The sequence below is a fragment of the Humulus lupulus genome, chromosome 6 (genome assembly GCF_963169125.1).
Source record: "Humulus lupulus chromosome 6, drHumLupu1.1, whole genome shotgun sequence".
NCBI classification, from domain to species: Eukaryota; Viridiplantae; Streptophyta; class Magnoliopsida; order Rosales; family Cannabaceae; genus Humulus; species Humulus lupulus.
The window spans coordinates 3,169,225-3,182,868 of NC_084798.1; the positions used below are offsets into that span (position 1 = coordinate 3,169,225).

At 33.6% G+C, this 13,644-nt stretch overlaps 1 protein-coding gene across 1 annotated transcript; it reads left to right on the top strand.

Moving 5' to 3' along the window:
- Positions 1–877: 877 nt before the first annotated feature.
- On the top strand, positions 878–10,706 carry LOC133783647 (malate synthase, glyoxysomal-like). The gene is made up of 3 exons (XM_062223293.1): positions 878–938; positions 10,132–10,444; positions 10,517–10,706. The coding sequence occupies exons 1-3, from the start codon at positions 878–880 to the stop codon at positions 10,704–10,706; spliced, it is 564 nt and encodes a 187-aa protein (XP_062079277.1).
- Positions 10,707–13,644: the final 2,938 nt, after the last annotated feature.

A 13,644-nucleotide genomic window follows, 5' to 3' on the forward strand; every position in this document is an offset into this window, starting at 1 on the left:
TATTATATGTGATTTTAAAAAAAAATAATTCTTCATAAAATAATATGTTAGAATATTTTATATGGACTAACATAATTAAGTGTTGCTCACACGGTGTCGGTATTAGCATGTAATGATAACTATATAATCGGCAATACATGGTATTACCATCGAGCCATAATGTGATGGACATAACGTACTAACATGCTCGGGGCCCATGGACACGCTCTAAAACGTCTTTGGTCAGCCCATTGGGCCAAGACAACTAATTCTCTCACATTGGGCATGTAAGCCCAATTGGCCCATAATTTCTTATATAAAGGGTTGTGCTCTTGATTGATGATTAAGGTGGAATGAGTGTGGCTATGGTGTAGAGAGAATGATAGAGTAGTGTTCATTATTCCCAAGCTCTCCTTTTCTCTATATGTGTAGATTAAAGAAGTGTAATCAACATGATTATTAGAGATCAAGACGATAATTGGAGGTACGTATATTATTATATTAATGCCCTAAATAAAATGTTTGATCATGGAAATTCATGAGCATGATTTGATATTGATTATTGTTTATTTAGTGCTCATTGTGTATTAATTATAACAACTGGTATAAGAGCCAGGTCATTTGATTTTAGGGCTTATTAGAATAATTTTTTTTTCAAATATGATTTTCATAAAAAAAAAATCGAAATTATATATTATTGGTAGATAAAATCATATTGAAGGATGAGTATTGAGTTTATCAATATTTTAGATTGTATTTTCCGTTTCGTTTACGTTGAAAACACCAAAAACTCCAAGCTTTTTCAAAGCTTGTTAATGGCCGAAAATGGCTATTAGATCTACGGGTTTCAGATGTTTATAAGTTTGAATGGGTACTGGAAATAGAAATAGCATGAAAAATGGAGAAAAACCCCTCAAACGACATCAAAATCGGAGCTCTGGTGGCTAAAATCCAACTGGGTCAGAATTTGGGTTCGAAACGGGTCGAACAGACCCACTGGAGGTTGAAGACAACCTCAAAACGACATGTCGTCGTTTTTCTGATTTAGTGTCGTTTTTGGTTTTTTGTCATTTTCCGAAGTGCTGTCGTTTTTTAGGATTTATGTCGTTTTCTGACAAACTACATGTAGTTTTCTGAAAAACTACATGTCGTTTTTGGGCATTTATCAGCAAAAAAAATAAAGTAAACTTTTCTGGGCGCGTGAAGATTCCATTTTGGACCAAATTTTCACCATTTTTCTCCTTTTAATTTTTCTCATTTGATTGTGTGATTATATTTTGGGTTTGGTCAATTTAAATTGTTAATTGACACATAATCACATAATTAATTTGAATTAATTTTTTTTTTCTATCACAATTTTATTTTTTATTTATTTCATTGGATGAAGACATAATTATAATTATGTCATAAAAATTATTTGATAGGTGATTGACATTTTTGATAATATATTCATGTCATAGATGATTGACACATAATCACATAATTAATTTGAATTAATTTTTTTTTCTCTCACAATTTTATTTTTTATTTATTTCATTGGATGAAGACATAATTATATTCATGTCATAAAAATTATTTGATAGATGATTGACATTTTTGATAATATAATTATGTTAGTGAATAATTAATTGAGTGCTTATGTACTCACCTATCGTGAGTCTAAGCATGTCAATTTTGTTATTCATAAAATTGTGAGAATTGTGATAAATTTATCGTTAATTAATTTAATCTCATACAAAGCCATTTTTTATTTGTTTATCATTCCATAATTTTGTTATATATATGCCTTTCGTGATTTTGATAATTTTTTGTGAATATCATTGTTGTTATTATTATGAATTCTTTCGGGGCATATACTATGGAAAATGTGTAATAAGATATTGGTCATGGTTTGTGCATTTATTATAAAAATTATTGTCAATATTTAATTAATATTTTTGGTAATAAAATTTGCTAGAAATACAAAATTGCGCAATCGGCCTTATTAGATAATTATGAGATTAAATTTTTTCATTGAATGTGTTGTGCTTACCTGTCGTAAGTTTTCACATGTCAATTGTCGAAAATTGTGATTCATGTTAAATATTTTTCTCCCGTATCAATCACAATTAAAAACTAAGATCCATACATGCAATTTAGTCATCCTGTTGATGATTTTACTGTAAAGTAGGATGCTTAGATGGTGAAGGAAACACATTAGATGTCATGAACCACACAATCTTTTCTACCCTATCGGTAGTGGATTAGATGAATTTGGTTATGATATTTAAAGTAGTTGTCCTTACCTGCGTAAGAGTCATATGTTTTGTTTGAACGACTCTAACATGACATGATCGCTTCCGTTGATAGATCATTGAGAAAGCTAAGAAAACGAGCAGATTGCATAATCCTTGTTTTCACATAGTGGCACTGCTCTAAGATATTTTTTTTTAGTATTAAGCAATCCTAAAACCTCTACCGCTTAGTTATCGGATGGGACTATAATATGTCTTGTCATATCGATCTCTCATTAGAAAATTGGACTAAGCCTCGAAATTGATAAATCTTGAAATCATTTGAATTCAAAGATGCCAAGTTACTGCATGCTCAGTGGGAGTATTGCGATGGGTGTCAGTTGGTTTTAGTAAGGTATATATGTGTCGATCGATCCCTATTGACAAATTTTATGAGGGTGGAATCACTTAGGAATTTTTCTTGGGCATCTAAAGTGATATTCCTACGTTTGCTACACAATGATGAGTTCAGGAGACTAGTACGTTGGTTTTGTGCCTTGAAATAGTTTCGGTAGAACTAATGAATCAATTATTACAATACTTTTATGCTTAAGGATCAAGATAAGGCATAGATCATAAGTTGACAAGTTTTGGATCAATATTACAATGGATGTATGATTGTCATTGTCTATTCCGAAGAGATGGTTGTGTTAATTGTGAATGTCTGTAAATATAGTGAATTCAAGATAATGGGTTAATGCATATGTACTCGATATCATATCGTTGTTGCTAGTAAAATTGAGGATAGCTAAGCTATATTTAGGCAACAATTTTGGATTGATTTAAGTCTGAACAAAGTTTTCAGTATAGTGACTTTGATAACTTAGTTACAATTTTGGATGAGAAATGGAAATAATAGAGGATATAAGTTTTTTGACTTATTCAATCTCAGTACACATATTCATCGCTAATGACTATCATAATTATTGATAATTGTTTTACAACCCTATTGTCCACAATGATTAATCTATAATGCATACAAATTTTGAGAGATATCGAGTATTTATCACTTTTTTGTTAAGATCTCTCATGCATTATTATCTTGAGCACAGTCTTCTCAAAGTTTTGACTCATCAAAGTTTGAAAGCTTTTATGTTTTAGAAAGCTTTATAGTGGAAAATACCTAAGGCATTAAACCATGCATGCATAATGATATGCAGTCACTTTTTTATGTGTATTGTTTCTCGAAGTGACAAGGATACAACAAGACTGGTAGATAGTCTTAATTGTTGTACTCCATGCATCTTGGTTTGATGGTTGTTATTATATTTGAATGTCTCTCAGGCCAAATTATGTGTAGTATACATATCCTATTGATATGATATCATACATAATTTATTTGATTGCCTATTGCATGCTGGAGATTAATATGGTGTTTGTTGATTATATTGTTCCAAGTGAGAGAGATATTTGAATCTTGTATGGACTAATATAATCACAAACATAATTCCATATTCACAACCATGTTAGTTGTTTTTCGAAAGAGACAATGTGAGATAAGTCTTTCGCAGCAACACTCAAGATACTAAGACTCAATGGATCATATCGTTTTATTCTGAATAGCCTCTTGAATGTTGTGATTGAATAAGAATTTACATCTAAGGCTATTTCAGAAGTTCTAATATTATGAGGCAATATAGGACATTGCATTTGACAATCTTGGATTTTAATCATATGAGAGAAGATGAACATTTAAGTGTTTTATTGAGAATATCAAGTTTAATATGTATGGCTCTTCTAGCTATTATTTTTGATAAGTATATAAAGTTATCTATGGTGGAGTTTTAAGCTGGCATTAGACAAGGGTTAAAATTTTATTTAGGGAATAGTTGGATTTATCCCTCATTTTGTTGCTTCCGCTGTTATTATTGATGACCTACAATTGGCCAGATTATTGTAAGAAACTCCATATGCGGACAAATAAAGATAAAGGATCGAGACAGTTTGATAAACCTGTGATTCCATACACGAGATAAGATTAATTACATATACCTCTAAATTTCTAATCGATGGTCATTGGTAGTTCTTAATCCTTATTTAGAGAATTGATATGGTTATTTCATGATTTCCAAGCTATGATCAAGCGTGAAAGTTTAGGCTTAATCCCATAATAATTGGGAGATTTTCTTGATGGTGGTTCATTTTAAGAATAAGTTGTTTGATGGTTAAAGTAAGGTGAATTAAAGCCTATAGCTAGTCTCCACTATAACAATGAATTTGTTCATTACTATTATTGAGTTGTAAAGTGGTGACTATTTGGAAATCAATATATAAGGATGCAAGAACTAAATTCTTGTTTAAAGGACACCCGAGTTCAATGCATTAAATCCATTTTGAGGCAGGACATCAAGATAGTGATTACTGTAATTCTCAAAATAGTCAATTCGAATCTTTATCGTTAGTCAACACTATATGAGAGATCAGTGGGAGCAATGATATGTTTATATTGTCATTTGATATAGTACATTGCTCATATCTTATGATTTTGATCTATTTTGGAGACAAATTAAGCCGTTATTTGATAATATCTGTCAGATGAAGAATTCTTGATAAACCTTGTATGGTCTAAAAATTTAGATTCTTCGTGATGAGATCAACGGTAGACTGAATAGTATCATAGTTTGCATTGACTAACTATTGTAGTGATTAATGTTTTGATTTCATTGAAAATCTTTAAATAGTCTAAACTGTGATGTGTTATGAACGGCCTAAAGTCCATGATATTAGTAATGATGAGAGATCAAGTTTGAGATTATCTCACATATATGCTTATTGAAGGCAGACTAGGGCTTACTCAAGTATACACATTCCTATCGTGATATCTGTTATAGGCATGCTAGATTGGTACTTGAGTTGTCATCCTTATGGTACCAAGGATGTGTTAGCAATCGACAAAACAACATTGTGACATATAGTAGTTGGTTTTAGTGATATCGATTGGAAAGGCTGCATGGATGATAAAATCCACTTATAAGCATTCATGATTTTAGGAGGAGCTATTTTGTAATTAAATGTCATATGAACACCTACAACTTCCTCTCTCATACAAAGTGAGTATAATGGTAAGGGAAGTTATATGTGATTAGGTGTTGCATGGACATTGACAATATCCTCGTATGTGAAGGTAAAGTGTGTGGCGTGTTACAAGGACATTGATTGTACATTACAATTGCGATATTCTGTTTCAGTGTTAAGAGTAGTTGACTCTATTGTGAACTTACTGAACTTATGTGATAAATATCGCAATGATATCTATCTCTAAGAACTTGGGGAGTAATATTGCTCCATTAATGATGATGACGTTCCATATGTAGTGAGAAAGTTGTGGAGTCCTCTATTAGTATCATAACACGCACTTACAAACAACATGCTGATGACTACATTGACATAAGTTACCTGAACGTATGTACTAAGAAGTAATTTCTTGTTTGGATTGTTGGGAGCCAAACATGTATTTGATCAGTGTGAGTCATTGTTTTTCATGTATGATCGACGTGTTAAGGATTGCTATTGGTTGTTGAATATATGCATATTCTGGATAACTCTTTGATGTTGTGTGTACACACTTGTTGATGCAAGCTAGTGGCTTAATCTCGGTGCTATGTTCGAGTGGATCCAGATCAGTAGTTATCATCATGTTTTATGAATCTCAGATGTCTCATTATGTATTATATTTGTGTCCTGTCGATACAATATGGTGCATAATTAGTTTATAGACATTATTGTTTCTTGAGATTTCTGTGTATTGATATTGTTGCTTAGTGAGCACATATTGGTGTAATTATGTAGTCCAAGTGGGAGAATGTTAGAATATTTTATATGGACTAACATAATTAAGTGTTGCTCACACATTGTCGGTATTAGCATGTAATGATAACTATATAATCGGTAATGCATAATATTACCATCGGGCCATAATGGGATGGACATAACGTACTAACATGCTCAGGGCCCATGGACACGCTCTAAAACGTCTTTGGTCAGCCCATTGGGCCAAGACAACTAATTCTCTCACATTGGGCATGTAAAGCCCAATTGGCCCATAATTATTTATATAAAGGGTTGTGGTCTTTATTGATGATTAAGGTGGAATGAGTGTGGCTATGGTGTAGAGAGAATGATAGAGTAGTATTCATTACTCCCAAGCTCTCCTTTTCTCTATATGTGTAGATCAAAGAAGTGTAATCAACATGATTATTAGAGATCAATGCGATAATTGGAGGTACGTATATTATTATATTATAATGTCATAAATAAAATGTTCGATCATGGAAATTCATGAGCATGATTTGATATTGATTATTGTTTATTTAGTGCTCATTGTGTATTAATTATAACATAATATTCTCAAACTATTCTAATATTGTGATGTACACATTCAAGTTCAATTGTGGTAGTATTGCTTTGCTTGTTCTAGGGTTAATATATTTTCATTTATAAATTATAACTCTTTTATAAGCTTGTTATTTTTTATTTCATAAATTTAGATCTATGTTAAATGAGAGGATAATTTTTTTACCTATAAGAAAAAAATATTACAAAAAAAGGTGAGAAAAATAAATGGAGATGAGAAAGGTATTTCAAAAATCGACTTTTCTCGATTGGATTGCTTTATATTTAACTCTCTATATAGAAGATTATTTTGCAAAAATTAACAAAATAAAACAAACTATCTTATAAAATGAGATAAAAAAAAACTCATAGATAATGCTCAATCGGTAGAACTTTTTCGAATTTTAGCTCTCAGTTCTTATTTGGAGGTTTAAGTTGTTTTTTCTCGGATTTTTTCATAAATTAATTTGCATGTTCTTAAATTAGACGAAAACTTATTTGGATGATATAAATTAAAATTTCTTATTTCCAATTTTTTTTTATTGGGAAAATACCTTTTTAACCCCTATATTTTATTAAATGATAATTCAGACCCTGCGATTTATAAAATGGATCAAAATAGTACTTTAGACCCGATTTTGGTCAAAATATTTTCAATTATAAGATCAATTCTCGGGTCGTTAGTGATCGATAAGTTCAGAAAAGCGAAGAAAGTGGTCGAAGAGCTGAAAATAAAAGACTATATTTGAATATTTTTTAACCAAAATTAGATATAAGATGCTATTTTGATCCATTTTGTAAAATATAATTAGTTTCATATACAGTATATAACAGCACGATTTTTGTTTTGTTTTGTGAGAGTAATATTTGTCCATTTAATGAATTAATTGCATTTAATTGTTGTCTATGTAGTGATAAAATAAAATACCACATCAGGTCGTGATGAGAAGTCAAGCTATGCTAAATAATATATATAGTATAGAATAACCAATAGCATATTTGATTTAAACTAAATAGTTTATTTAATACATAGCCATATCATATTTATATATTACATGTATTATAATTTTTAACGGTTGAACAGACAAAATCTTGTAATTTTTAGTTATTTGGAATAAACTGGAAGAAATGAAAGTAATACAAGTAATGATATAATTTTTTTCCTTGATTGTTTTGGGTATTAATGTGATAAATTATTATTATTGAAATTGGTGAAAATAATTTTTTTTTATTTTGTATTCTAGCATACTTTTGATAATATTTTGCAAAATGACATCTGTCTAAAATTTGAGAAACTGTTTAAATTTTTTTACTAGCTCTTTAAATTATGAGAAATCATTTTATAAAAAATTCTTAAAACTAGGATAGAGTGTAAGATGAATTCATTTTGCTAAAGTACCCTTATTATTAATGACCCTTTTTGTAACTTACTAATATAAAGCATCATTTTCATATTTGTATATAATATATTTTAAAAATCTTGAATAAGGGAAATTGATTTATTGCTATATCCTCAGTTTTTTTCTTATCTAATCAATGCTTAAACTACAAAACATGTAACACATGACTATCCATATATATATATATATAGGTATATTAATGGGAGTTGAACTAAACATTTTTGCAGGCTAATTGTGAGGATGCTGTAATGACCCAACTATTCTAGACTTTGAGCCATTAACGACAACTAAACATAGACACTTCTTTAATAAAACTTACAAAAAACATACATTTGAAATAACATATATTTATTAAAGGTTTAAGACTATATAAAATTCATAAGTAGGATATGAGATCCTATTGTTTTAAAATCAAAACATGACATAATGATAATTAAAAAGAGATTACATAATAAAATGCGGAAAAATACATATAAAAACCATAAGAACAAAACTACATCCTCGAATCGAAACTCTCGGCTCCTTGAATCCATTCCGCCTCAATACACATTCCCCAAGCTGCCAAGAATCTTAACCGCCATTTAAACTATTTTCCTACACATATAAACAAAAAAGAGTGAGCCTAATGCCCAGCAAGAAAAATCTAACATATAGCCATATACATAAAAATTCATAAGGTAACATAAAACATACTATAACACTTATGTCACATACATACTATAATGGCCATTATTATTTGGGGTTCCATAAACTAAACAAGTCATATGCCCATTAGATTAGTGGGGTCTTGCTAGCTAAGCAAGTCATATGCCCATAATCTATTTGGGGCTTGTTAGTCATATAGGTCATATGCCCAAGCCTACAGTCATACTTAACATAACATATTTAATAACATAAAATCATAAGATAACATATAAAAGCATATAACATATAAATTCTATCCTATTTTCCTTACCAAAATAACCGGGATATGAGAACTGATTTCGAACCTTGGAATACTCCTAAAAACCATTTATAATAGGGTGAGTATTTTGAAGAAAAGGGATGAAAATGATGAAGGAACTATACTATCATAATATACTTACCAAAAACATTGTGCTTAAGAACTTGGATTTCCTAACCAAGAATAAGAATAAGGTTAGAATGAGTAGAAGACTATGAGAATTCTTAAAGAACATGATACAGAAATGGACTAGAGTTTGGAAATACCTTGAAGACTTATATGATCAATCTCAACCTTTCACCGAAATTTGTATAAACCTTACTTCCCCAAGTGTTTGATAAGCTTATAAAGATCAAGCTTATAATTCCTAACCCAAGTGTTTACACTCTCACACTCACCTAGCAACTTGCAGCCTCTGAACTTAGAGTAATAGATGAATAAATGGCTGGGTACTAGGTCTTATTTATAGAGTTTAGGAATGAAAAGATCTCATTGAACTTAAATAAAAATAATGGCTTTTTAAGTGAAAATAATTTGAATTATCGTTCAGCAGAGGCTGAAGACTCGTTCAGAAAGGTGCTGGACTTATCAAGAGGTTGAAGGTTTGAATGGGGAACGATTTCAAAAACTTTCAAATTATGCTGAGAGGGGCGATATATCGCCCCCTGTAGGCGATATATCGCCTGGGCCAGTATGCCCGAGGCAATCGTGCATCGTTTCGGGTTTTTCGTATCTTCGTGCTGCGATATATCGCCCCCTATAGCTGCGATATATCGGCATACGCTGATGATTTAAACACGAAATTACACATTTTTAGCTTAATTTGAATTGAGTAAACAACCTTGACTAAACCCTCTAACGTTTTCAAAGCTGCTGACTGACCTTAGGGCATTCAAATTTTAGCTTTAATAAATTTAATCCTCAAAATACTTAATCCTTAATAAACATGCACATAACATGTGCTATTATCTTATTGGTTCTTATCTAAACCTTATAGTATAATAAATATTATCCTCAATATCAGTCATATTAATCAAACCTTAGGTTAAAATTAATATTCTTAAACTATTGGTTAAACTTAGAAAATCTACAAGTACTACTATGAGTGTCCAAATAAATCCCGGTCTGAACAAAAAATCCACAGTCATAATGATAATACTATTATTACTATCTAACTAGCTAAGTAAAGTTTTGGACTCTACAGATGCACTCTCACCAAGCTGGGAAAACCTAATGAGAGGCCATATTAATCTAAAGGATGCTGTGAATGGCACCATAAGCTTCCATGACAAGGCCAGGAACAGAGTTTACAAGCTCAATGACCAAACTGCCAAGCTTTTTGTTCGCCCAAGAGGCTGGCACTTACTACAGGCACACATCCTCATCGATGGTGAGCCTGCCACTGGTTGCCTTATCGACTTTGGCCTCTACTTCTTCCACAACTACACCGCCTTTCGCTGTGGCCAAGGCACCGGGTTCGGTCCATTCTTCTACCTCCCAAGAATGGAGCATTCAAGGTAACAAAAAAAGACCAAATTTTGAAACTTCAACGTGTTTGTGTATCATAAGAATGGTTTCTTGTTTGGCAGGGAGGCAAAGATATGGAACTGTGTGTTTGGGAGGGCTGAGAAGATGGCAGGGATTGAAAAAGGAAGCGTTAGAGCAACTGCTCTGATTGAGACACTTCCGGTTGCATTTCAAATGGATGAGATACTCTATGAGTTGAGGGATCACTCTGTTGGGTTGAACTGTGGGAGATGGGATTACATTTTCAGCTAGGTTAAAACCTTTCAAGGTCATCCTGATCGCCTTTTGCCTGATCGGTTTTTGGTTGGCATGGCTCAACACTTCATGAAGAGCTACTCTGATTGACTCATCTGGACTTGCCACATGCGCGGCGTCCACGCCATGGGCAGCATGGTATGTGATCAAAAGCTTCATTCTTGATCTTTAGAAGATGCATATATATGGTATGTTGAAACTAAAGTTTTTGAACTAAAAACATGTAATGACCCAACTTATTCTAGACTTTGGACCATTAAAACTACTTATAGTATAATATATATCATCTTCATAATCAGTCATATTAATCAAACCTTAGGTTATAATTGATATTCTTAAACTATAGGTTAAACTTATAAAATCTACAAGTGTTGCTACGAGTGTCCAACTAAGTCCTGGCTTGAACCAAAATCCACAGTCATAAACATACTATAACTACTATTAGCTATTACCACTACTACTACTATCTAACTAGCTAAGTAAAGTTCTTGGACTCTACAATTCTCCCCTACTAAAAAGAATTTCGTCCTCGAAATTTACTTACCAAATAATTTCGGATATTGGCCTTGCATGTCTTCCTCCAACTCCCACGTTGCCTCTCGTTAAGAACTATTACTCCATAGGACTTTGACTATCGGAATACTCTTGGACGGTAACTGCTTCATCCCTCTATCTAGGATGCTAACCAGTCGTTCCTCGTACATCAAGTCTTTCTGGAGTGCTATCGTATCGTACTTGAGGACGTGAGATGGGTCTGCCACATACTTGTGTGGCATTGAGATGTGGAACATGTTGTGGCTATCTGCTAGAGCTGGCGGTAGGGCTAGTCTATATGCAACTGCTCCCCTTTTGTCCAATATCTCAAAAGGTCCTATAAATCAGGGACTAAGCTTGCCTTTCTTCCCAAACCGCTTTACACTTTTCATAGGAGATATCTTCAGGAAGACTTGATCTCCGACCTTGAATTCCACATCGCGTCGTTTGGCATCCATATAACTTTTCTGACGGCTTTGGGTAGCAAGCATACACTTTCTCATCAGCACTACTGCTTCTTGAGCTTTTCTAACAGCTTCAGGACCAAGGAGCTACCTTTCTCCTACCTCATCCCAGTGTAACGACGATCGACACCTTCTTCCATAAAGTAACTCATAAGGTGCCATCCCGATCGTTGACTGGTAGCTATTGTTGTAGGAGAACTCTATCAGCAGCAAGTACTTATTCCATGATCCTCCGAAATCAAGTACACAAGCGCGTAGCATATCCTCTAAAATCTGTATCGTACGCTCAGATTGACCGTCTGTCTGAGGGTGAAAAGTTTTACTAAGACTTAACTTAGTACCCATAGCTTGCTGTAAACTTCCCTAAAATCTCGATGTAAACACCGATCCTCTATCAGACACTATTATCTTTGGGATTCCATGCAACCGTACTATCTTTTGAACATAGATGTCTGCGCATTGATCTGCTGTGTATGAGGTCTCAACAGGCAGGAAATGAGCGGACTTGGTTAGTCTATCTATTACTACCCAAGCCGAATCGTGGCAAACCTGTCACGAAATCCATAGCTATATCGTCCCACTTCCATTCTGGTATGCTAAGTGGTTTCAATATGCTTGTAGGCCGCTGATGTTCTGCTTTCACTTGTTGGCATACTAGACATTTAGACACAAACTCCTCTATGTCCTTTTTCATTCCTGTCCACCAATAAATTGCCTTGATGTCATGAGTCATCTTGGTCGACCTTGGGTGAACTGAGTACGGGGTACTGTGTGTTTCTTCTAGAATCGCCATCTTAATCCCTTGATCATCTGGCACGCATACCCGATCCTTATATCTCAATAATCCTTGACTTGATAATTAGAAATCTGTGGCCTTGCCTTTTCTGACTGCGTCCATATGTGCCGCTAGTGTGTCGTCATGCCCTTTCCCAATCCGTATATCTTATAGCAGATTTGATTGGATAGACAAGTTAGCTAGCTTGCCAACAAATACCTCTATTTCGGCATTGATCAGCTCTTGTTGTAGCGGCTTTTCCATTTCGTCTAGTGCGGCTATACTTCCATAACTTTTCCTACTTAGTGCATCGGCAACTACGTTTGTCTTTCCCGGGTGGTATAGGATTTCGCAGTCGTAATCCTTTACTAATTCTAACCACCTACGTTGCCTCATGTTGAGCTCCTTCTGAGTAAAGAAGTATTTTAAAATTTTGTGGTCCGTATAAATCTCGCATCGTTCTCCGTAAAGATAATGGCGCTAGATTTTCAACACAAAGACCACTGCTGCCAACTCCATATCATGAGTTGGATAGCGTTACTCGTACTCCTTCAGCTGCTGAGAGGCGTAGGCTATCACCTTGTCATTTTACATCTGCACGCAACCCAACCCTTGCTTCGACGCATCACAGTAGACTACAAACTTGTCGTTGGGTGTCGGTACACAGAGTACTGGTGCTGAGAAAAGCCTATCCTTAGGCAACTGGAAGCTTTCTTCACATTTATCAGTCCAGTTGAATCATTTCTGTTTCCGGGTCAGGTTGGTGAGCGGAAAATCTATCTTAGAAAAGCCCTCTACGAACCTCCTATAATAACCCGCTAATCCCAGAAAGCTCCTTACTCTAAATGCGTTCTTTGGTTTTGGCCAATCCTTCACAGCCTCTACCTTGGATGGGTCTATTGCAACTCCGTCCTTGGATATAATGTGCCTGAGGAATGGCACTTGCGAAAGCCAAAACTCGCATTTCTTGAACTTGGCGTAGAGTTGTAGAGTCCAAGAACTTTACTTAGCTAAGATAGATAATAGTATGATAGTATATTTAGTGTTATCCTTGTTACTTTGGATTTTTGGTTTAGACCGGGAGTTATTTGGACACTCATAGTAGTACTTATAGATTTTATAAGTTTAACCTATAGTTTAAGAATATTAAGTATAACCTAAG

Bases quoted from the DNA above. Each gene is read 5' to 3' on its own strand.
- LOC133783647 (XM_062223293.1), top strand. From the start codon at position 878: ATGGAGAAAAACCCCTCAAACGACATCAAAATCGGAGCTCTGGTGGCT. The intron at 939-10,131 runs GTCAGAATTTGG...TGGACTCTACAG, and splicing joins GGTGGCTAAAATCCAACTGG to ATGCACTCTCACCAAGCTGG. The intron at 10,445-10,516 runs GTAACAAAAAAA...CTTGTTTGGCAG, and splicing joins CCAAGAATGGAGCATTCAAG to GGAGGCAAAGATATGGAACT.